The sequence below is a fragment of the Phyllobates terribilis genome, unplaced genomic scaffold, assembly GCF_046119375.1.
Source record: "Phyllobates terribilis strain yellow unplaced genomic scaffold, ASM4611937v1 Scaffold_4__5_contigs__length_816908805, whole genome shotgun sequence".
Lineage (NCBI taxonomy): Eukaryota > Metazoa > Chordata > Amphibia > Anura > Dendrobatidae > Phyllobates > Phyllobates terribilis.
The window spans coordinates 527,835,260-527,861,718 of NW_027362764.1; the positions used below are offsets into that span (position 1 = coordinate 527,835,260).

At 38.3% G+C, this 26,459-nt stretch overlaps 1 protein-coding gene across 1 annotated transcript in view; it reads right to left on the minus strand.

The window, feature by feature from the left end:
* Window positions 1-1,491: 1,491 nt before the first annotated feature.
* Window positions 1,492-26,459, minus strand: part of GALR1 (galanin receptor 1) — a 625,922-nt gene continuing 600,954 nt past the window's right edge. Inside the window, exon 3 of the mRNA XM_073678918.1 lies at window positions 1,492-3,858. Coding sequence (XP_073535019.1) covers window positions 3,541-3,858 — 318 coding nt within the window. The 3' untranslated portion in view covers window positions 1,492-3,540. The remainder of the gene's footprint in view (window positions 3,859-26,459) is intronic.

Consider the following 26,459-nt stretch of genomic DNA (forward strand, 5'->3'; position numbering starts at 1 on the left):
ATTAGAATTATAGAATGTCAATGTAGAGTAATGTGTGGGCCATTTGGACATTTATAGCTGTGTTCACATGTACATTTATCTTTTCCATTTATCTGTTATGTTTAGAACAGACAAATGAAGAAGATAAACAGAATTAGCTTCCTTTACATTAATGGAATACTTTTCTTTCATTCTTAAAATAAAGATCAAATGGAAACGTAATGAACTCTATCACACCGGATGAAGTTTCTGTTTATCTGTTCCATTTGCCTATTCTAAATATAACAAACAAGCAGAAAAGATAAATGTGCATGTAAACAAATTTCAGGTTGGCTTAAAGAGGTTGTCCACTACTTTGATGATCTATCCTTAGGATAATTCATCAATATCTGATCGGCCAGGGTCCGCTACCCCCGCTGATCAGCTGCTATCGGTGTCAGCGGCCTGAAGTGCTCGCTTACTGAGCTGGCCATCTTGTATTAGTGGCTGCCGCAGGGTACTACACATCCGCCTCTTATTGATTTGAATAGGAGGCAGATGTGCAGTACCCTGTGGCGACCACTTCAGGCTGGTGGTTCCCGCCGCTGACACCGGTAACAGCTGATCGGCACGGGTGCCTGGTTTCTGACCCTGTTTGATCAGACATTGATGACCTATTCCAGGAATAGGACATCAATACTAAAGTAGTGGACAACCTCTTTAACTCACCCCTTTCAGCAAAACTGTATTCCATGTTTTACAAGGTACAAAGAGGCATCTAAAACACAAAATAAATATGGTGAAAGTGATGAAAGATATTATTTTTAGCAAATTGTGAAAGAATTATGGTGCATGTAGCTTAATAAATCTCTCCTGTTGCTTCATTTTGTGCTAAAGTCTATGTGTCTATGTCTAAAGCATGAAAAGAAAAAAAAATAACATTTACAAACATGATGGAGAGGGAATTAAAAAAGCCAAAAATATGTAGATTACATAACAATTCCAGCTTTACTACATTGAATCCTCATACAATTACTGTAGTGCTTGTGATTTTGATTTTGTACTGATAAGTGGAATGAGAGCCAAAACCTTTAATGCTAATACAAATATAATTGAATATTAAATATTTCATTGCTAAATTTACCAGAGATTCAATGATCTAGATGAAATTTGGGTATGAATATAATACATTAAATGTGTCCAAAGCATAACATAAACCTCATAGATATACATTATTATCAATATGTGAGTAACTAGACACAAGTGTTGCACTTGAATTAAAAAAAATACATTTTTTGCAAAAAAAATATAGCTTGCTGGAAAGAATGTATGCTTTACATGCAATTTTCTTCAATTTCTGAAAGTTATTGCAGGTTACATTCCCAATATATACTGCAGAATACAGAATACAGAACAGTATCATTAGGAAACATTTTCATACCTGTTTATATCTACAAATGCCATAATATATTTACAAGTTCACACCGTTAATTTACATTCTCTCTTGTAAGTATTTGAGACCATTACTCTGCATGGTTTTATTCGCAAATTTATTTTTAAATGTAACGTCATTAATTCATTTGCTATAATATTGGTGTATAATCATATGTATTAGACATTGATTTTCATAGATTTGTGAATTCTAACCTTGACTATGAAAAAGATGATTACTAGTGGTGAGTGGATCCAGCAAAATTCAAATTTGATTGCTTGCGTGGGTTTTCCCAGGAAATTCAATTTGCAGAGAAGTTATTCTACGCAAACTTAATGTCCTCTATTATTCTCCAAGGTTTTCCTTGAGTCCAGAACAGAGAGGACTGGAAGAGTGACGGTGGGGAGGGAGGGGAAGTAAAGGTGAGCTGTACAGTGAGTATAAGTATATATTTTTTATTTTTTAAACTTGTTGAGGGCTATTTATGATTCAGAAACATGGCAGTCAGCTGCCGCTATTTTGCTGTATCCGCGTTGAAGTGGTTTACAAAATATCTGCCTTTCGTCAAATGCGGATTTTGTAATATTCAATTCTAGAATTCAGTTGCTCTCAAACATATTAGCTCATCCCTAATGCTACCTGTTAACAATTAGTGGCCATATTTTAAAGTTAAAGGGAACCTGTCACCAGTAAAAACTCTATTATATGTGTATATATGATATGTGCTTAATCTGCACGTTAATAGTGTTATAATGCTGGCCGGCGCCTGAACATAACCTTACACTGTGGGGAGAAAATTAACTTTATTCTTCCCGGCAACATCCCTGCTTCAGTGACAGGAACCGTGCAGGCGCTGGTTCAGTCACCGCTCTGAGAATACACAGTAGCAGCTGTAAACGCACCCCCGGCCCTGACTGACAGCTGAGCCCAAATGCAGAGGGAGCATCAGTCAAGGCTGAGTTCATGGTTACAGCTGCCGCTCTGTATTCTCAAAGCGGTGACTGAATCATCACCAGAGCCACCCCTGTAACTGAATCCACATCCCCAGCCCTGACTGATGCTGGCTCTGCATTGAAGCTGGCTTTCAGTCAGGGCCGGGGGCACGGTTTCAGCCATGGGGACGGTGTTGGCGCAAATTCAGTCATCGCTCTAAGTATACAGAGCAGCAGCTGCAGGCACGCTCCCGACCCTGACTGACACCATCTCTGCATTGGCGTTCAGCTGACAGTCAGGGCCTGGGGCACGGTTACAGCCACTGCTGTGTATACTCAGAGCGGTGACTGAACCAGTGCCGTTGCTGCTCCCATGACTGAAATGGGACCGCTGCAGGGCACCAGCCAGCATTATAACACTATTAACCTGCATACTAACCCCATATCTGCAGGTTAATAGTATTTTTTCTGGTGACAGGTTACCTTTAAGATACCTATTATGCAATATTATAAATATTCTGAGCAGTTCGACCAGTTTACAAATCAAAACAGAATTCAAGACTGAAGTTGTTTTTCATGACTCCATTACTCTTTGTTTAAATGTAATACTTTTTTGGGTGGAAATGAAATCATTTTGAATGCAAAAGAAAAGAATAAATAAGGTTAATGTCATGTAAAAAAATCCTTTGCATCCAAATGATGCTTTTTTCATAAGTAAAGCAAATTATAGTCTAATAGTGATTTTAAGAATCAAAACAGTAATTTCATGCTCCCCTAAAAAAACATGCATAAAATGCGTCAACCATCCTTCTAATAAGCTGTTAATATGCTAATTTTTGCCTTTACCAAATACGTAACAGCAGCTAAAAGCACAGCAGCCAGCTAAACTGTATTGATGATAACATTAAATTGGCAACATAATCATTATTTTTTAACATGTTGACCTAATAAAAAATATAATTTACAGCTTCAAAAGCATCAAGATCTCCGTCTTTCATCTCTTTTGATAAATAGAACTGCACTTTTTTTCTAGACCTACTGTACTATGAGCAGTGGCAGCTTAGAGGATGTAGCTTATAGGATGTAAGCTAACTGAAGCAGATGTCAGCTACAATAAATCTTGACAATGTAGTGGCATTTTCAACCAAGTATCCTTGTGCTTTGAAATCTTGCGGCTTGTATTAATGGATCTGAGCAGGACCATCGTCTTCATCTCTGTCACACATGAGTGCAATTTGTAGAGGGTGGGGTCTCCATTTTGCTTTTTATTTCCTTAGCATCACTTTGCATGGTATCACAGCCTATCTGACATTTAAATACTTGCTTATAAGCTTTTCGGAAATTTTCAGACAGAAAAGCATAAATGATAGGATTCACAGAAGAGTTACTATAAGCAAGGCAATGAGCAGTTATTCTGAAGACAAATGAGGCCTGGGTGAGAGGAAAGCTTCCAAATTCTGCCCAAAGATGGATCACATGATGGGGGAGCCACGATATCCCAAACACCACCACAACAACGAGCACTGTTTGTGCAGTCTATAGTATAAAAAAAATAAAGAAAATTAACATTAAGTATCATTGAAAACAACAATGTAATAAGTAAGGAATCAAAAACCAAATGGCTATTACTCCACGGTAGACAGAATATATATATATATATATATATATATATATATATATATAAATATATATACAGTACAGACCAAAAGTTTGGACACACCTTCTCATTTAAAGATTTTTCTGTATTTTCATGACTTTGAAAATTGTACATTCACACTGAAGGCATCAAAACTATGAATTAACACATGTGGAATTATATACTTAACAAAAAAGAGTGAAACAACTGAAAATATGTCTTATATTCTAGGTTCTTCAAAGTAGCCACCTTTTGCTTGGATGACTGCTTTGCACACTCTTGGCATTCTCTTGATGAGCTTCAAGAGGTAGTCACCGGAAATGGTTTTCACTTCACAGGTGTGCCCTGTCAGGTTTAATAAGTGGGATTTCTTGCCTTATAAATGGGGTTCGGACCATCAGTTGTGTTGTGCAGAAGTCTGGTGGATACACAGCTGATAGTCCTACTGAATAGACTGTTAGAATTTGTATTATGGCAAGAAAAAAGCAGCTAAGTAAAGAAAAACGAGTGGCCATCATTACTTTAAGAAATGAAGGTCAGTCAGTCCGAAAAATTGGGAAAACTTTTAAAGTGTCCCCAAGTGCAGTTGCAAAAATAATCAAGCGCTACAAAGAAACTGGCTCACATGAGGACCGCCCCAGGAAAGGAAGACCCAGAGTCACCTCTGTTTCTGAGGATAAGTTTATCCGAGTCACCAGCCTCAGAAATCGAAGGTTAACAGCAGCTCAGATTAGAGACCAGGTCAATGCCACACAGAGTTCTAGCAGCAGACACATCTCTTCAACAACTGTTAAGAGGAGACTTTGTGCAGAAGGCCTTCAAGGTAAAATAGCTGCTAGGAAACCACTGCTAAGTACAGGCAACAAGCAGAAGAGACTTGTTTAGGCTAAAGAACGCAAGGAATGGACATTAGACCAGTGGAAATCTGTGCTTTGGTCTGATGAGTCCAAATTTGAGATCTTTGGTTCCAACCACCGTGTCTTTGTGCGACGCAGAAAAGGTGAACGGATGGACTCTACATGCCTGGTTCCCACCGTGAAGCATGGAGGAGGAGGTGTGATGGTGTGGGGGTGCTTTGCTGGTGTCACTGTTGGGGATTTATTCAAAATTGAAGGCATACTGAACCAGCATGGCTACCACAGCATCTTGCAGCAGCATGATATTCCATCCGGTTTGTGTTTAGTTGGACCATCATTTATTTTTCAACAGGACAATGACCCCAAGCACACCTCCATGCTGTGTAAGGGCTATTTGACCAAGAAGGAGAGTGATGGGGTGGTACGCCAGATGACCTGGCCTCCTCAGTCACCAGACCTGAACCGAATCGAGATGGTTTGGGGTGAACTGGACCGCAGAGAGAAGGCAAAAGGGCCAACAAGTGCTAAGCATCTCTGGGAACTCCTTCAAGATTGTTGGAAGACCATTTCCGGTGACTACCTCTTGAAGCTAATCAAGAGATTACCAAGAGTGTGCAAAGCAGTCACCAAAGCAAAAGGTGGCTACTTTGACGAACCTAGAATATAAGACATATTTTCAGTTGTTTCACAATTTTTTGTTAAGTATATAATTCCACATGTGTTAATTCATAGTTTTGTTGCCTTCAGTGTGAATGTACAATTTTCAAAGTCAAAATTTTGGTCTGTACTGTATATATATGTATATATATATATATATATATATGGGGTTAATACACAGTAGGGAAAATAAGTATTTGATACACTGCCGATTTTGGAAGTCCTCCCACCTACAAAGAATGGAGAGGTCTGTAATTTTTATCATAGGTACACTTCAACTGTGAAAGACAGAATCTAAAAATAAAAACCAGAAAATCACATTGTATTTTTTTTATATAATTAAATTTCATTTTGTTGCATGAAATTAGTATTTGATCACCTACCAACCAGCAATAATTCTAGTTCTCATATACCTGTTAGTTTTTCTTTAAGAAGCCCTCCTGCTATGCACTCATTACCTGTATTAATTGCACCTTTTTGAACTCTTTGCCTGTATGAAAGACACCTGTCCACACACTTATTCAATCACACTACAACCTCTCCACCATGGCCAAGAACAAAGAGCTAAGCACACCAGGGACAAAATTGAAGACTTGCAGAAGACTGGGACGGACTACGGGACAATAGGCAAGCAGCTTGGTGAGAAGGCAACAACTGTTGGCACAATTATTAAAAAATGGAAGAAACACAAGATGACTGTCAATCTCTCTCTCTCTCTCTCTCTGTATATATATATATATATATATATATATATATATATATATATATACACTACCATTCAAAAGCTTGGGGGAATTTACAAATCTCATTATTTTTGAAAGAAAAGCACTTTTTTTTTTTCAATGAAGCTAAAATGAAATGAATCAGAAATACACTCTATACATTGTTAATGTGGTAAATGACTATTCTAGCTGCAAACGTCTTGCATTTATTGCAATATCTACATAAGTGTATAGAGGCCCATTTCCAACAACCACCACACCAGTGTTTTAATGGTACATTGTGTTTGCTAACTGTGTAAGAAGGCTAATGGATGTTTAGAAGACCCTAGAAAAACCTTGCACGAGTATGTTAGCCCAGCTGAAAACTGTTTGGCTGATTTGAGAAGCTATAAAATTCCTTCCTTCCTTTGAGCTAGTTTAGAATCTGGAGCATTACATTATTTGTTCTATGAAACTCTCAGAATGGCCAGAAAAAGGGAACTTTCATGTGCAACTTGACAGTCTATTCTTGTTCTTAGAAATGAAGGCTATTCCATGCGATAAATAGCCAAGAAACTGAAGATTTCCTACAACGGTGTGTACTACTCCCTTCAGAGGAGAGCACAAACAGGCTCTAACCAGAGTAGAAAGAGAAGTGGGAGGCCCCGGTGCACAACAGAGCAACAAGACAAGTACATTAGATTCTCTAGTTTGAGAAGTCGATGCCTCACAGCTCCTCAACTGGCAGCTTCATTAAATAGTACACGCAAAACGCCAGTGTCAACGTCTACAGTGAAGAGGCGACTACGGGATGCTGGCCTTCAGGGCAAACTGGCAAAGAAAAAGCCATATCTGAAACTGGCTAATGAAAGGAAAAGATTAATATGGGCAAAAGAACATAGACATTGGACAGAGGAAGATTGGAAAAAAGTTTTATGGACAGACGAATCAAAGTTTGAGGTGTTTGGATCACACAGAAGAACATTTGTGAGACACAGAACAACTGAAAAGATGCTGGAAGAGGGCCTGACACCATTTGTCAAGCATGGTGGAGGTAATGTGATGGTCTGGGGTTGCTTTAGTGCTGGTAAAGTGGGAGATTTGTACAAGGTAAATGGGATTTTGAATAAGGAAGGTTATCACTCCATTTTGCAATGCCATGCCATACCCTGTGGACAGCGCTTGATTGGATCCAATTTCATCCTACAACAGGACAATGACCCAAAGCACACCTCCAAATTATGCATGAACTATTTAGGGAAGAAGCAGGCAGCTGATATTTTCTCTGTAATGGAGTGGCCAGCGCAGTCAACAGATCTCAACCCCATTGAGCTGTTGTGGGAGCAGCTTGACCGTATGGTACGAAAAAGTGCCCATCAAGCCAATCCAACTTGTGGGAGGGGCTTCAGGAAGCATGGGGTGAAATTTGTCAAGATTACCTCAGCAAATTAACAGCTAGAATGCCAAAGGTCTGCAATGCTGTAATTGCTGCAAAGGGAGCATTCTTTGACGAAAGCAAAGTTTGAAAGAGAAAATTATTCTTTCAAATAAAAATCATTATTTCTAACCTTGTCAATGTCGGGATTATATTTTCTATTCATTTTGCAACTCATTTGATAAATAAAAGTATGAGTTTTCATGGAAAACACAAAATTGTCTGGGTGACCATAAACTTTTGAATGGTAGTGTATATATACAGTACAATCCAACATTTTAAGGCAGGTGTGGAAAAATTTCTTGATGGTACTCGGCAGGGAAGTTGCTCAAGACAAATTTGTTTATGTCTAGTTTGTAAGTTCTTAATGACATTGGCTGTGTGTTTGTGGTCATTGTCTAGCTGCAGAATGAATGTGGAGCAAATCGTGCGCCTCTTTGATGGTAATGGATACTGAATAATAATCTGCTTGTATTTCTCAGTGTTGAGGACACCATTATTCTTCACTAAATCCCAAACTCTATTTGCTGAAATGCAGCCCAAAATTTGTAACCTCCAACATGTTTAATTAAAACCTGAAGAAACTCTTAGTCCTTAGGCAAAAAAAACTGTCTTCTGTTGTAGTCAAATAATTTAAATTTTGACTCATCAGTCCAGAGCACCTACTGACATTTTTTTTCTAGATCTCAGTTTCATTTTTTTTGTGCAAAGTTGAGTCATTTGTCCTTGTTTCCATGTTAATGGTATGGTGGTATATTTTTTGACTGGAATTCTTTCATGAAAACCACTCCTGACCAGACTTTCCCTAAACAGCAGATGAGTATAGCTGAGTCCCACTGGGTGATGTACATCTTTCGATTTTGAAGAGAAGCATGATGTATCTTTTATCTATGGTGTTCAATGCTGTCCATATCTTCATATCCTATGGGTACGCTTACACTGCAGTATAACACAACTGAGTGCTATGTGATGTTTTATCGGATAGCAATCGGCCCAATGTTACACTATGGGAAGTGCAGCTGTCCGATTATTTTCACATGCCTATTCGGTATGAGAAAATATTTGCAGCATGCTGCGAGTGCATCTGATATTCAGATTGCACTTACCCATTCAAGTCTACGGGTGCGAGTGAAACATCAGATTGCACTCAGATGTCATCCAAGTGTTGTCCGATGTACTCACACAGAGTTAATTGTGAAGATGGAGAAATTAAGTACTCTGTCTTCTCCGCATCTGTGCTGTAATTTTCCTCATGCAGGAGAATCAGATCACACTCAGGTGACACTCGGATCAAACTCTGACAGAGTTTGATCTGAGGGTCATTAGCAAAATCAGCCCGATTCTCTCAAAAGAGAGAATATGCTTTTGGGCGAGTGTACCCTAAATGGGGAGAAATACAGGTAGATACTTATCCACCATGCAATAAATTCAGGGGGGTGTCTAATTGGCACAATTAAGCAAAAAATATAGAGAGAAGCCAAAGCATAGTAAAGATCCCTCAGGACCTCTTCCAATATCCACACAAATAGTTTTGTCAGAAAATAGCAAAATTGGGGATTTAAAACTTAACTTTAATGAGTATTTTTCTTAAAAAGAAAGTTTTTGGTAGACAAAAATATTAAAATTGTAAGAGAGAACTGACTGATGACAATTGTCCCTGTAAGAGTACAATTATTGAGAGTGGTCAAAATTATTAGGGTATCTCTAAGTTATAGGGACTGGCAGGGCCAATAAACAATGAGAACTCCACCATTAACAGGGAATCCTGAGGAGGTACAAAGGACATAGAGGACAAAACTGAATATGGGTGAGATCTTTCTTATTTAATCCTTTGTACACTCAAATGTTATATGTATTGAGTCTGTTCACTATATGGACTCGTGTGTATTGAGACCCTAATAATTTTGACCACTGTCAATAATTGTACTCTTACAGGGACAAGGGTCATCAGTCAGTTCTCTCTTACAATTTGAATATGTTTGTCTACCAAAAATTTGGGTGTCTAATTGGCTCCAAAATAATTATGCAGCAGGCAAGGAATCTAAACATACAGCCAATGTCATTAAGAACTAAATTTAAAGTAAAAAAGAATAAGGAGACCAGGAAATTATGATATTTAGGGTTTTGTTTTGTTACTTTGTAACTTGATAAAATTAACTCCCAGCACTTCTATTTTTGGAAGCTTTCTTATTTTGTAGCATTTTTCCTCACCCACCTAAAACGTTTGCATAGTATATACTGTATATTAGTGATTATTCAATTACAATTTGATTATGCAAAACATGTCACTTTGTGTCATAATCATAACATGTCAAGTTATTAAGAGTTTTAACAAATATCTGACAAATATAGAACATTACAAGAAATCAGTTAAACACTTTTTCTCCAATTCCCTCCTATGTTGGTGATAATATATTGGAAATAACAATTGCAATTTCAGCTAATTTAGTGGGGTACAAAATTATTTGCAAAGTCTATGTACAATACTATCCATTTTCTTGTACAGTCTAATTAATAAAAGTAAACACAGCATGTCTTTCAAACTTGGTAAGTTAATTAAAATGTCTGCCTCTGTTAATCTTTCTGGTTTAGCTGGATTGTCTACTCTGCTCTGTGTGTGTATAGGTGCTAGGAAACACTTGAAATCAATGAAGTGTAGCTGAAAGTGCCTGTATTATTGCAAAAAGATGGAAAAATATTTTCTGTTTTCATTTGAAATTTCCTTGGTTACACATTCGAAAGCAATGTTTTTTTTTGTGGCTAACCCTTATGTAAGTAGCAACAGTTTACATTTTCTTAGCACAAGAAATTAATAAGGGTTTTACATTTTTACTTGAAGCAAAAAAATCTGAAATTTAATAGCATTTCCATTGGGAGAATTTAGTTAAATAATAATATTTAATTAAAGGTATTCCATAGAAGATGCAGAATTCCCAACTCATCAAGGCTGTGTCCAAATGAATTATTTTAGCACATTGACTGCTATGATATTGGTATTTAATTATATAAAACAAAATATAGATTTTTTTTAAATCACATTACCCTTTAAAAAATTGTTATTTTTCATATCATTTTTAATCTAACTTTCACTTTTTCAAATAAGCTAACCTTTCAAATATCATATTTCTGCAGACAATAAAGGAAAATTACATGTAAGAAATTACATCAAAAAGGCAATTAAAAATAAAATCAATGTAAAAAAAAAAGCTGCTGTTAAAAATGATTTTATTCAAGCACCGTAGATTTCTTGAAAGACATTTAACAATGTTGTTCTTTGTACCAATTCAATCAATAAAATATGGTAATTCACCTGTAAGTTTGGGGTGACTTTCTACCCTGAGTAGAGAGAAAATAAAATGGCAAAGATTCAACAACATAAGGTGTTTCTATAATTATTTGAAATACTTTTTTCAAATTCATAATTTTGGAAATGAAGGAAGCACTTGAGAAACATATAAGAAAATACTGTTAAGCAAAAGCTAATATCATCTACAATACTGCAAGGCAAAAAGGTCTTTAAGTCAAAGTGACAAAGCCAATTTTGACGTTGGTTTTTACACTTGAGAAAGACACCAATCCGGTATGGAAATGCATTGTGTAATAAAACCGCTTCCTTATATTATTAACATAAAGGAGAAACATGAGTATTTATGGCATAAAATAGATTTTACTTGAAAATATTCTAATTAAAATGAAAATAGTGTAAAGTACATAGTAGAAACAACAAGACATGGGAAAAATGGATCAGGTCAAGCGACACCATGTCCATACACAAGGTGCCCCAAAATATCCAATATGGATGACACAGGTAAATATATATGTGTATGAGTTACTATATCTGGGTAAGATTTAACAGCCTCAGTAGGAAGTATGCATTAACATTAGGGCTACAATAGAAATAATAATACCCATAGAGACTCACCACAAGACAGGAGGGGGCCCAAGAGGTAGGGCAGGGTGTCAACGATGGCTACAGAGGTAAAAGGTCGTGCCCCAACACGCTTTTCGCCTGGGAGCACAAGGGGCGCCTCTTGTCTTGTTGTTTCTACTATGTAGTTTACACTATTGTCATTTCAATAAGAATATTTTCTAATAAAATCTATTCTATGCCATAAATACTCATGTTTCTCCTTTATGTTATCTTGCTGTTTGAGTAGGCTTCTTTGTGGTTTGGGCCCGGCATTGCTTCACCGATCCCTTATTCCGCTTTGTATGCAATATGTAGGTCTTCTTTTGTTCCTTATATTATTGGATCATGGATCTTCATTTAGGTTAGCGCATCCCAAACCATGAATTGTCTTTACCTTAGAATTTCCTGATGGAGTTAATCCCCCAACCACGGGGAAGGATCAACCGTTATTGAGCTTTCACAGGCATTGTGCTTACACAACTTGCTCAGGCGAGAACATTAACTGGATCTATTTTATCTTTTTATAAAGGTATCACTGTGTGGTCTGGTGCTCTGTTTCCCTCCAGTGTTTATCTAATTTTGACTTTAATGACAGACCCCTATTATTCAAATCTCACATGTGTCACTTTATGTGGAAATAACACTGAAATGCTTCAAAATATCTCTGAGCTTCAGAGACTTTTTTTGTGACATACTCTACTTTATGTTAGCTATAAATTTAGATCGATAGGTTTTGAATACTCTATTAAAATATATGGAACTTGATGAAAATTTAGAAAAGTTAGCAATTTTAAAATGTTGCTTATATCCTTTAACCAGATAGTCACACTACAAAAAATAGTCATTAAATAACCTTTCCATACGTCTACTTAACATCAGCATCATTTTTCAAATGTACATCTAGATGTGCTCTATATTTTGCATTTCTATTAGTAAGATATTATTATGCAATTTTTGATAATGAGGGTACTTTAATAGTCTAATAAGTTAACATGTCTTCATAGCCTTTTTATCAAAATAATTGATGGTTGAAAGAGGTTTTCCACTGCTTTATCATTGATGAGTAGTAACGGGCAGACCTCTGGATGTTCGAGTCTGGCGGATTCGGCTGAACATCTATTAAAAGTTCGAGTTCAGGTACCAGAACGGTAACCGAACCTGCACCCCATTCATATGAATGTGGGGGCCCAAACATCCATGTGACAGCGCGGGAAACAGGGACTCTGATTGGCGCCGCCACTTAGGGCAGCAATGGTGCCGTAAGTGTGGTCACCAGGGCTCATCAGCTGATGAACTCCTGTGAACTCTCTCACGGCAGCTCAGTGCTATACATATATACTCAGCGTGTAGTTGGTGGCTGGTTAGAGCAGTCACAGGGGACAATGGCTTCAATGGATTAGGTGTTAGGTGAGTATAATAGTGTTTTTTATTTTTAAATAAATATGTAAAACTGTGTGGACATTTATTTCGTATAAAGGATTTTTTTCAGGCCGTGTCTTTATTTCCAAATTTTCACTATGGGGTTAGTAATGGGGGTGTCTTATACTTGAGCTTCATATCAGCTGCCAATACAAGGCTGACATGAGCCCCAATCCTATTACCTCACTTGTCATTGCACCAGGGCAAGTGGAAAGAGCTAGGCTAAGCGCAAGATTTCTTGCATCTTAATGATGCAAAATTTCTGGGGCGGCTGAGTGCTGATGTTATTAGCCTTGAAGGGAGCTAGTATCCGTGGCCCCTTCCCTGGCTATTAATATCAGCCCATAGATGTCTGGTTAGCTTTTGCTGATTTTATAGGGGGGACTCTACGTCAATTTTTTTCTGGAGTCCCACTTTCATCTAACCAGTAAACGCTAATCAAACAGCTGTGAGCTGTTATTAATAGCCAGGGAACATTTGGGCCAAATGGCCCTTTCCTAGGCTATTAATATCAGCCCGCACCTGTCTATTTAGACTTTGCTGGTTAGTGAATATAGGGGGACCCCACGTCAATTTTTTGGAAGGTTTCCCATATAATAACCAGTAAAGGCTAAGCAAACAGCTGTCAGCTGATATTAATAGCCTGGGAACCTTTAGGGCTATTGGCCCATTCCCAGAATATTAACATCAGCCCCAAGCTGTCGGCTTTTCCTCAACTGGTTATTAAAAACAGAGGGGACCCCACATATTTTTTTCCCATTTATTTATATTTATAATAAATAAATGAAAAAAATGTCAAGAGTTCCCCCCTATTTTTAATAACCAGCTAAGGGAAAGCAAACAGCTTAGCTCTGCAGCCCCCAGCTGTCTGCTTTCCCTTGGTTTGTTAGCAAAAATGAGTCCATTTATCCCGCATTCATCCATCCCTCATCTATTCATCTATCCCTCATCCATTCATCCATCTCTAATCTATTCATTCATGCTTCCATCAATCATCTATCCCCCCTTTTTTATGCTAAATTACTTATAATAACAACAGACCAAAAAACATTTTTTTTTTACTTTTGCTTAAAAAATAACTTTAAAAATAAATAAAACATGCTACCCCAAAAATTACAAATATAATACAAATTGGACCATGACGCAGAGGTCAAAGTGGAGGAGGAGGTAGAGGTGGATGTGGTGGTGTACATGGAAGAAGGGGAGGGGGCCAACATTTTTTTTAACAAATTACTTAAAAATAACAGTGCGCCTGGTATAAACATCTACTCAGCCAAATGCATGTTCATGTGGCTGTTCTTTGTGATCCACCTCTTGTTCATTTTTATGCTTATTCTGCCTTTTGTTTTGTAGTCTAAAGAACATGTATTCACCCTCCCCTTTTCACAAAATGGATTGCCCAAGAAATTCAAACACTCCATAGAGTTGCTTGCGCCAAGTAAGTGCCCCATCAACGTTCCCCAAAATTAACTTATATTGAGCTCTATCCAAATGTGTATGAATAACAAAGTGGTTTCTCATTAGTACTTTTTTATCCTCATTGGTTTGTTAAGATAAAAATTACAAAGTCAGTAATACTCACATTCTGCTGCTCCAGTGATACCTCTCAGCCACTGCTCCTGCTCTTTGTTGACAGGCTGCAGTGGCTACAACACACAATTGCTGTAGTCAAATCACAGGGCTAAGTGCAATGTTGAGGTGATCAGCACAAGACTGATGAGCCTAGTGATTGGCAACAGCAGTCATAAGGGGTTTAGTTAGGACATTACTGCTGCAGCCTGCTAACAAAAACTGGTAGCAGTGGTGGAGAGGCTTCTCTGAAGCAGGAGAGGATGAGTAATACAGATTTTATTATTTCTAAGTAGAGCAAGTTGATGAAGATAAAAAAATTATTTTTGAGAAAACGCTTTAAATTGTAACAATAAAAGTGTTAGTGGCAATGTTTTAGAAATGAAATCATTAAAATAATAGTTAGCAAATAAATGAGTACTATAACTGAGTAATAAAACATAGTTCAGTATATTATGTTATATTGGAGGGATGACATTTTTCCAATCTTCTGTACTTTCTTTTTTCAAACTTCACCTTTTTGTTCAAAACTTAACACATTTCCCTGGCTCACAGAAATTGTGTCTACAGTAGAAATGAGCGAATTGCTCGTGATGAATTGAATTCATCTCAAATTTCAGAAAAAAGTCATATTTGCTGTATGAGCCACAAAAGGCTTAACGTCATGACATATGTCATGCAAAGTCACAATCTTGTGTCCTCATCTGTGCAAGAATCAAAGGAAAGAGCTGGAGCATTGGAAGACACCGATGATGGCCCAATGATCACTGCATTGACTGGACTTAAGACGATGATAAATGTCAGGTCTGCATGGCAAGACAAGTGAGAGACGGGTGAGTAAAGTTTTTTCAATTTCTCTAACATATGTTTATTATGCCCTATGAGAGACCTCATAGCTAGTGATGAGCGCAAGTGCTCATTACTCGTGTTTGCCTAGGGTGCTCGGGAATGCTCCGTGTATCAAGGGTGCTCAAGTGAAATGTTCGAGTCCCCGTAGCTGCATGTTTCGTGGCTGTTACAATGCCACAAAATATGCAGGAATAACCTGAAAACACAGTTAATCCCCGCATGTTTTGTGGCTGTCTAACAGCCGTTTAACATGCGGCTGTGGATACTCGAACATGTCACTCGAGCACCCGTTATACTCAGTACATACCCAAGCACCCTTGGCAATCTCGAGTAATGAGCACTTGCACTCATCACTACCCATAGCATAATAAAAAGCATTCAATTCACATCAAATAAATTCAATGCAAATTAAATATCCTGGAAAAATTAAAGCAAATTGCCAGATTAAAAATTTGGCAGCTTCATTCATCACTAGTAGTGTTGAGTGAGTATGTTCTGTTAACCCTTTCGATGAGTGTGCTCGGGCCGAGCTCCAAGTATTTACAGCTGCTCGGTGACATGTTTGAATCGCTCCCGTGTGCATGATTTGCGACTGTTTGACAGCTTTATTACATGTGAGGAATGTCTATTTCTTACACATTCCTCACATGTAATAAAGCTGTCAAACAGTTGCAAATCATGCACACGGGAGTGATTAAAACATAACACTGAGCAGCTGTAAGTACTCGGTGCTCGCCCGAGCATACTCGGAACAGAACATACTCGCTCAACACTAATCACTAGTCAACAGTTTAACCCTAGAACGCATACCTGGGGCCTCGCAGGCCCACCCTGTTAATTGTTTTCTATTTTCTGCAAGATTACTTTAGTTAGAATTTTGAAACTCTAGGTATTCCTCAGGTATATAGTTGTTTGTCATTTTTTTTTGAGTTATTCCATGTTATTTGCACAAGGGCCTAAAAGGCTCCAGGTATGTGAAAGTGTAGATTTTTAGGGTCATGCATTCTAGGGTTAAAGAGGTTGTTCACTACTTTAACATTGATAACTTATCCTATCTACTATATAGAGAGTTAATTTTTACTATGCCTTGAAAATAAGTATTCCAGTTGATGAAGCTAGAAGGGATATTGTATTTACAAAATGGGGAGAACCCCAAAAGAGACCCCTCTCTAACAAGCCATAAAGCTTAGCTTTTATTTCATATTTGATTAAAAACGCCTAAGGGTATATAAAACTTTGTCCCTAATCTGCTTCTAGTATTTAATAGTGGTATTTGTATTTCTACACACACTTAGCGGCACCCGTGGATGCTTTCATTCAAATGGCAGAAAAGGACAAAAAGTACTCATAGCACAAGTCTCCCCAACATGTTTAACCGCATGTGCGGCGTCATCAGGGGATGGGACACTGCCAAAGAAGGAAGTTCTGTTTGGACATTTACAGTGGGTCTGGAAAGTATTCAGACCCCTTTAAATTTTTCACTCTTTGTTTCATTTCAGCCATTTGGTAAATTCTAAAAAGTTAACTTTTTTGTCATTAAAGTACACTCTGCACCCCATCTTGTCTGAAAAAAAACAGAAATGTAGAAATTTTTGCAAATTTATTAAAAAAGAAAAACTGAAATATCACATGGTCATAAGTATTCAGAGCCTTTGCTCAGACACTCATATTTAAGTCACATACTGTCCATTTCATTGTGATCCTCCTTGAGATGGTTCTACTCCTTCATTGAGGTCCAGCTGTGTTTAATTAAACTGATAGGACTTGATTTGAAAAGGCACACACTTGTCTATATAAGACCTTACAGCTCACAGTGCATGTCAGACCAAATGAGAATCATGAGCTCAAAGAAACTGCCCAAGGAGCTCAGAGACAGAATTGTGGCAAGGCACAGATCTGGCCAAGGTTACAAAAGAATTTCTGCATTACTCAAATATTTTGATTTGAGAGTCCTCAGTGGTTGATATCTTTTAATAACTAACCGAAAAGATGGTAACAAATTGCAAGCTTTCGAGACTACTCAGGTCGCTTCATCAGGCATAGTATACCACAAAATCTGAAGAGTCACATATTTATACACAATAAGACACAAAAATAATGTAATAGGTAAGACAGGTGATGGAAAGCAGAGTTATTATGGAAGAGATAAACAGTTTTGGCTATAAATATTAATTACTTAATTAATGCATTACTCAAAATTCCTAAAAGCACAGTGGCCTCCATAATCCTTAAATGGAAGAAGTTTGGGACCACCAGAAGTCTTCCTAGACCTGGCCGTCCAGCCAAACTGAGCAATCGTGGGAGAAGAGTCTTGGTGAGAGAGTTAAAGAAGAACCCCAAGATCACTGTGGCTGAGCTCCAAAGATGCAGTAGGGAGATGGGAGAAAGCTCTACAAAGTCAACTATCAATGCAGCCCTCAACTAGTCGGGCCTTTATGACAGAGTGGCCAAACGGAAGCCTCTCCTCATTGCAAGACATATGAAAGCCCGCATAGAGTTTGCTCAAAGACACATGAAGGACTCCCAGACTATGAGAAATAAGATTCTTTGGTCTGATGAGACGACGATAGAACTTTTGGGTGATAATTGTAAGCGGTATGTGTGGAGAAAACCAGGCACTGCTCACCTGCCCAATACAATCCCAACAGTGAAACATGGTGGTGGCAGACAGGTTGCAATTGAAGGAAACATGAATGCGGCCAAGTACAGAGATATCCTGGATGAAAACCTCTTTCAGAGTGCTCTGGACATCCGACTTGGCCGAAGGTTCACCTTCCAACAAGACAATGACCCTAAGCACACAGCTAAAATAACAAAGAAGTGGCTTCAGAACAACTCTGTGCCAGTCTTGACTGTCCCAGCCAGAGCCCTGACCTAAACCCAATTGAGCATCTCTGGAGAGACCTGAAAATGGCTGTCCACCATCGTTCACCATCCAAGCTGATGGAACTGGAGAGGATCTGCAAGGAAGAATGGCCAAATCCCCAAATCCAGGTGTGAAAAACTTGTTGCATCATTTCTAAGAAGACTCATGACTGTACTAGCTCAAAAGAGTGATTTTACTCAACACTGAGCAAAGGGTCTGAATAATTATGACCATGTGATATTTCAGTTTTTCTTTTTTAATAAATTTGCAAAAATGTCTACATTTCTGTTTTTTTCAGTCAAGATGGGGTGCAGAGTGTACTTTAATGGGAAAAAAAAGAACATTTTAGAATTTACCAAATGGCTGCAATGAAGCAAAGAGTGAAAAACTTAAAGGGGTCTGAACACTTTCCGTATCCTCTGTATATTATCAGACAATTCTGGTTTGAACTTAAGAAATATTACCATAAACAGTTATAGAATACTTACAGCTGCTTGCTAAGCACATGTGGAAATGCAGCCACACCTACACTAAGGTGCAGAGGAATATGATGGATGGGAACACAATTCTCCCAGTAAGAGCTCATTCACACAATTGTATTTTTGGTCCGAGTGCTGTCCGTCAGAAAAGCAGGCATCACAAGGACCAATATTATTTAATGGGCCAGTGCAAATGAGCATTTTTTTTTTACTGAACAGATCTGCAGTGTGCAGTAGTTTCTTCTGTAAGGCTATGTGCCCACAATCCAGATTTGAAGCAGAAATTTCCTGAGCATTTCTGCATCTCCTTGGCAGAAAAAATGCATGAGGAATTCATATGCGTTTTTTCAGCGTTTTTACATGCGTTTATGCATGCATTTTTTTCAAGCGTTTTTCCAAGCGATTTTGAGCATCACTTGGAAAAGGGCTTGACAAGTTGGTCACACAATATACATCCATGCAACTGGCATGGATTTTTATTCTGTGACCAACTTAGAGGAAATTTCTGCTTCAAATGCTGCATCTGAAGTAAAAAAAAAATAATTAAAAAGTAAAAATAAATAAAAAACCTTATATTCACCTCTTCAGCAGCCCCCTGTCTCCTCCTGGCAGTGTTCAGTGTACTTGCAGGACCTGTGGTAACGTCATTTAGTCAGCTGATGGTCACGCGACCATCACTCGACCACTGACGTCAGTGTTTGCGTGACCATCAGCTGACTAAATGACGTTACCACAGGTCCTGCAAGTACACCGCGGGACGCCAAGGAGAGAGGACACTGCCTGGAGAAGACCGGGGGCCGCCGGAGAGGTGTGTATGAATATTTTTTTTTATTTTTTTATTTTTTTTAACTTGCAGGTACCAGGGTACTGGGGTTGGAGGAGAGTCTCCTCTTGTCCAGACCCTGGTACCATCAGCGCATTGAACCTCATAACATCCGCATGTATACTTGTATACATGCGGATATTATGCGGTTCAATGCAAGTCAATGGGAGCGATTTTACTGTGAAATCGCTCCCAAATTAGTTGTGTTGTGGATTTTTCCGCAATGATAATCCGCAGCGGAAATTTCCGCAGCATGTGCACAGCACATGCGGATTATCATTGGGATGCATCCCAGACCTCTTACCAAGCAATTTTAATGCGTTTCCATGGCGGAAATGCCGCCGCGGAAAAGCATTAAATCCGCATCGTGGGCACACAGCTTAAATCGGATGAGACTCGGCCTTTCAAGTCTTTGGCCGTGCAAATGCCATAAGGAGCCATAGTATAGCATCCATTTTTTACTAATACATTGCAATTCTGTAACTGATTAATAACTGCTGCTATAAAAAATGGATTGTATACAGATTGCACACGAATGACAAGTGAGAAAAAAAATTGTCAGTGTTTTCTGAATGAAACTCTAAACAATTTTTTTATACTCTTGTGTGAACCTACCCTAAGTGAGGGTCCGATAGGTGGACATCCAGTTGATATATAATAAATGCTAAAGATGGAAATATTCCTTTAAACAACATTGGTAAAGGATAATGAAGAAACGCCTGTTATACTGTAGCTGAAGTAACATGTTCTATGCCTCAAAAGAAACAAAACTAAGGACATTTAGAAACCATAAGTCCAAAAATGAATCTTTTTAAGACAAGTTGTTTAGCGCAGTCTAAGTAGTTTAAAAAAACACATATGTTGGGTTCAGGTTTATTTCTTAGTATTTAAGCTATTTTCTTAGCACATTTATTATCCTTCTTATGTATCTAACATTCGTTGCACATAATGGTTTGTACTGCTTGTAAATTTTAGTGACATCTGTTTTGTGTCATTATATTTCTATATGTAATTCTAGAACTCCCCTTTTAGCACATTATCAGTATCATTTGTAACCAAGGAAACTGAAGGGCACTCTTTTTGTCCGTTAATAGGAACTAACATTGCTCATGTATAGTAAATATAAACACACGACTACAGTAAATACACATTCCGTAGAAAAGAAAACCTCTAATAGTTATATATTATACAGCGTGTTTATACAGTATATGTCATATTTTTTAAACAGGGGCTTAAGTGAAAAACTATATACAGTAATTATTAAATGCATTACACAGAAAATGTTGCTATACGGCTTACTAGCCAATTGTAGGTTGTACATATCTGATATACTATTGAACAATATGAAATAGCTATTTTCAGGAAAAGAAGAGAAATTTCTAGAGGGATTTACTGTATTATCTCTAGTGACATTGCTAGAGTGAAAAATCGGGGCTGCAGCCCCAAACTTCTTGCTCGGAGCCACACTTCTCCGGTGATGCCACATTGAACTGTATAAGTATCATCATTAAGCAGATATAGTTCAAACCAGTGATACAGCAAGGAGCCATAAGCTCCTTGCCTTATCATTCCCCATCTTGTAGGCCACAGGTTGCTGTAGGCCTGCAGCTTGCAAGATGTCAGTGTCATGGTGCAGTGAGTGTAATGGCATCCATGCATTGCACTAGCCCACTGTTTATTCAAGTCAAAAGAGGAGATGGAGGTTCTGATGGACCAGGAATCAAAATATAAGCTTTATCATTTTGTGATTGGACTGAGAGGGCCATCATACTGTGCAAAGGGGCAGTGGGGGAATCCAACTGTGTATTGAGGGGCTGTTGGGGCATCATTTTGTGTTAGGAGCTAAAAGGGCATTATAATGTGTGTGTGGCATCATAATGTGTAGGTGGCTGTGCATACATCATACTGTGTGTGGGGGGCTTTAGGAGTGTCATAATATATGTGAAGAACTATGAGGGGATCATACTATGTAGGGGCTGTGGGAGCATCTTGCAGTGTGTGGGGGACTGTGGGGGCCTTATACTGTGTGTGGAAGACTGTGGCAGCATAATACTTTGTGGGAGAGGAGCATAGGGGGCATTTTACTCTGTGACATCATACACTGATGAGCAAAAGGGTAACAATGTTCAGGACTTTGACTTTCAGGCTACAAATAGTTGCAAGTCAAATTTATGTATGAGATAGCCACGATTATTTCCTATAAAATTATGGCAGTCTCACGTTCGAAGCAGTAGTGGGTGGTGAGATATGGAGCCTGAAAGTCAAAAGTTCACAACATTGTTACCATTTTGCTCGTCAGTGTATTCTGTGTGGGGTAAGTTGGGGCATAATATTGTGTGAGGGGACTGTGGAGTCATCATGCTGTGTGTGGGATCTGTAGTGGCATCATACAGTAGGTGGAAGACTGTTGGAGCCTTAGAATGAGTGTGGGGGACTGTAGGGATATCATAATGCATGAGGTGGACTCTGGGGGCATTATACTGTGTAAGGTGTAAGGGTCTACAGGGATATTATAGTATGTGTGGGTGTTGGGGGTCTGTGGGGGAACCATACTATGTATGAGGGGTTATGATGGTATCATACTGTGTGTGGAGGACAGTAGGGGCTTCATACTGTATTGGTGTTTAAATGGGCACCATACTGTGGGGGTCACTGTCGTGGCATCATGCAGATTAGGGGGTTTGTGGAAACATCATATTGTTTTGTGGGCACTGTAGCATCATGCTATGTTGGGGAACTATGGAGGCATCATTCTTTGCTGAAGGCACTGTAGTGCCATTCTCTACGTATGGGGTTTCCTTTTTTATCATTAAACTTTGTGGGGTGTGGGCATTTTTGGGGCCATCATACTCTATGGAGGCCATTAAAGGGATATTGTAGTAAGAGAGAACACAAAGGGACCAAACTACTGTGTTTGACACAATATGTCCCTCTCCCTGTCTTTAAAAGTTGAGCCATATGACCTTCCATGACTGCACAGGTGTGTCCTTATTCCGCTTACTCCATGTAATATTTATTTTTTGTGGTGTGAGAGGAATTTTGCTAAGTGGCCCAATGAATTCTTTGTATGCCCCTAAAATATCATTATTAGTTCTGAAGGGGGCACTTAAAGAACCTTATTTGTTTTAAATGTGAGGGCATTACTAGTTTATATTGATGCACTCAAGGAGCATTATTAGTTTTTAAGGGGGAATTTGGGGCATTATTACTTTTTAAGGAAGCACTTGGGACATTCTAACATTCACTCATTCTGTGTGGGGAAAAAAGGAAGCCTTATTACTTTCTAGGTAGCACAATGGAGGCATTATTACTTCCTATGGAACACTATTATTTCTAGAGGCACTCGTTTTCTGGCCCACTGTGTAGTTCTTTTTTTTGGGGGGGTGGGGGGGCAAGTGGTAATTATAGTAATGACGTTTTTAATTATAGGGGTCATTATTCAATGGCACTGATGCAAGCAGGATGAGGAGTTTGTGTTTGTTGGAAGAAGATGAGGATGGTGCTGAAAACATGAGAAGTCAAATGTTTCATTCTTATAAACTCGGCGGAAGAGTTATGGCTGGAAGAAGTCATCAAGCCGATTTCGGCAAGTTGAAAAAAGATGCGAAAAGTGAACTAATCTCAATCAGAAAGAACATCACCTGTAAGTCACCATGCTCTATATAACTGTACCATAGTCTCTTATTGACAGAGGTGATAGCTTCCACTATGCTGTAGATATGGGGGTAATATTGGTCTTTTTAATACTGTGTTTTTTTATGTATTTACTTTTATTTTATTTATGTTTTAGTTAGGAATACTTTAGTGGTGAAAGTAGTAGGTACATGTGCAATATCATTAATTAGCGATCAATAGGGGCAATTAATCTGCCACAAATCTGAATCCTCACATTATGTCTGAGTCTGTTCTCACAGAATCTTTACAATTTGGCACGTTTCTTGTTTTTTTTTCAGAAGGGGGAGAGGGTAACGTGGAACCCCATTTATAGGTTTAGGTTTTTCATGTTAGTTTGTGGGGCGTTTTTATGCTGTCCAGTCCACATATGAACATAGCAAATTATACAAACAGACCATTTCTAAGTGCTTTATATTTATCTTTACACAATAGAAACAAAGAAAAAGACTGTTTCACTGAATTACGTGAGTCAGCTATGCCGTTTGATGTAATTACTAAGCTTCCTTTTATATACTGTATGTAATACAGTGACTTTGTGGGAGTGATCTTTGGTAGCTTTCCATATGTATGATTCATGTCCGTTTATGTCTTGCATTAATTTATTATACTCTGTGCTGTCATTTGAGAAATAGAATCTATTAGGTTTTGAAACCATTAATTTTATGATTTTTTTAACATGAAAATAGCCTGTGACATCAACATACTTATATAGCTATGATATTCCAATCACACATATAAGGTTACAGAAATCAACAAGTATTAAAATGACTTACTTTATAATATCCATCTTAAAAAACAGGAATAAAATAAGGGCCTTCAGCTGTTTCGTGTCTGAGGACATTTTCTCAAGGCTCATCAAGAAATGGCCAAAAGCTGAGTGCTCTCTGTCCTCACTGTTTTTTATTCCTGTTTTGTACTGTAAACTAAATATAATAAAGTAAGAAGCTTTAATACTTGCTAAGTGTTTTAACCATGTCTCTATGCTTTGAATACTGTGGAATACACAACACCGCCGTGTGATTTAATGGTTGCAGCAGTTTCCCTCCAATTTTTATACTAATGGCTGACACCATTGAGTACTGCCATCCACTTTTTATTTCCTAACTTTGATTTATACATAGTTATGGGTAAACAGATGATAAAAAAAAGTAACTGAATAACTCTCTTTATCCTTATCAATTAAATATATTATTCTCTTTTTCTCACATACAAATCTTCTTCACTGATGTGCTGTCACACACACTATAGGCATTGTTTCTTAAGTGTTTAATGGTGTTGTATTCCTATCTGTATTCCTAAGCTGTGAACTGTGATGTCCTGCAACTATCTAAATTCACTAGACAATGGCTGCTGCATTCCCTTCTTCAGCTTTTACACACGCTAGGATAGTCAATACAGATTGACTGTTGTATATGATATGGTAGCTGCAAAGCATTACGGGGAATCCTTCCCGGCCAAGACTTTATTTTAACCTTTTCTGGACAAAACAATCTTCTGCAATGTATAAAATGATGGAGTCATTTTAGATGACTTGAGAAAAAAAAAAGTGTTCATATTTTCAGCATTCAGAAAATTCTTAAATCAATTTCAGAATTCAAATTCCATCAAATCAATCTCTAATACATACAAATGAGCAGAAAATAGACATATGTGTTTTAGTTTTATTTTAAAAAAAAAACCTCATATTGTGCCCTCAAAAATTAGCATCAGAAACTCTGGAGCCATAATACAGTAAATTATAGTCTCCTGACGTACCCACCAAGCAAAAGGTGGGTGAAACGTGTTGTGACAGCAATCACAACAGTAGCATTCGAGGTAGCAAAAACAATAGAAGCAATCAAGCATGCACTTATAAGCAAGGCATTGCCTATTAGATCACATTCATACTTGAGCCATGGAGACTTGATGGATGAACGATCTATAGGAAGATCGATTTTGTGCAAACCTAGATATGTCCACCACAGTCTTCTTTGCTGCTATTTTGATTATATCAAGCCATCAGGTTACTTATCTTTTTTTTTTTGCCTTGTTCAATCTATTCTTTATACCATAATGTCCTTCTCCAGTAATTGCTCTCTTGCATGATGAGTCCAAACTAGGCAAGTCTTTGCAAAGCGATCCTTGCTTTGAGTGACATGTCTGGCTTGATATTTTCCAAAATTGATTTGTTTGTTCTTCTTGCCATCCATGGTATTGGTAACATCCTACTCCAGCAACTCATTTTGAAGCCATTGAATATTCTTTTGTCTTGTTTCTTTTTGTCCAGGTTTCGCATCTGTATGCTACCACAGAAAAGGCCAAACTATTTAAGAGTCATGTCTTAGTCGCCAGTGAAATGTTTCTCAATTTAAAGACCTTGTACAGTGATTTAATTTTTAATTTGCCCATAGGTGTGTTGTTTTCCTGGTGCTCGAGTACATCATGTTATTGATCTAGCTGACAGATTACTGGGAGGGGTTGGAGAGGACCCAGCGGTCATGGTGCACATCGGCACAAAAGACAAAGTTAGAGGTAGGTGGAAGGTCCTTAAAGATGATTTCAGGGAATAAGGCTGTAAGCTTAAAGCAAGAACATCAAATGTAGTATTTTCTTAAATACTGCGTGCACCACCGCGCCATGCAAGAGAGGCAGAAGGATATTAGGGAGGTAAAAAAGTTGTTAAGAAATTATTGTAGGAAGGAATGGTTTGTGTTTTGGAGAACTGGGCCACCTTCTAAGTTGGTTATAGGCTCTACGCTAGGGATGAGATATACCTCAATGGAGAGGGTGCAGCTGTGCTGGGGGAAAATAACTAGAAAGTGGGAGGAATGTTTAAACTAGGGACTGCGGCAGTGGGCAATTACTAGTGATGAGCGAGCATGCTCACTGCTCGAGATGCTCGGCACTCGCCGAGTATTTCCAGGCTTGCTCGGCGGGAGCTCAGGTCTCCTCCCTCCATGTTTGGTGCTCTTTACAGAGCCAATGAAAATGCAGGGATTGCCTGCCACTCAATGTAGTGTTGTAGCCATGTTGGTTGTGACAGTACAGTGATTGGCTGGCCGCACAGCGTCATCAGGTCTATATCAGACCTGGCGCCGCAATGCTCGTCACAGTCACTTCAGAATCAGTCAATGTAGGCAGAGGTGCTGCTGAGCTAGGGAGAGATTTGCTTGCTTCTAGTTAGTGTAGGTGTATCAAACTATATTAGAGACACATATCCATATCAACAAACAGTCCTTTTGAGGACTAATCCATCTGCAGAGATATCAGGCAGGCAGTGTA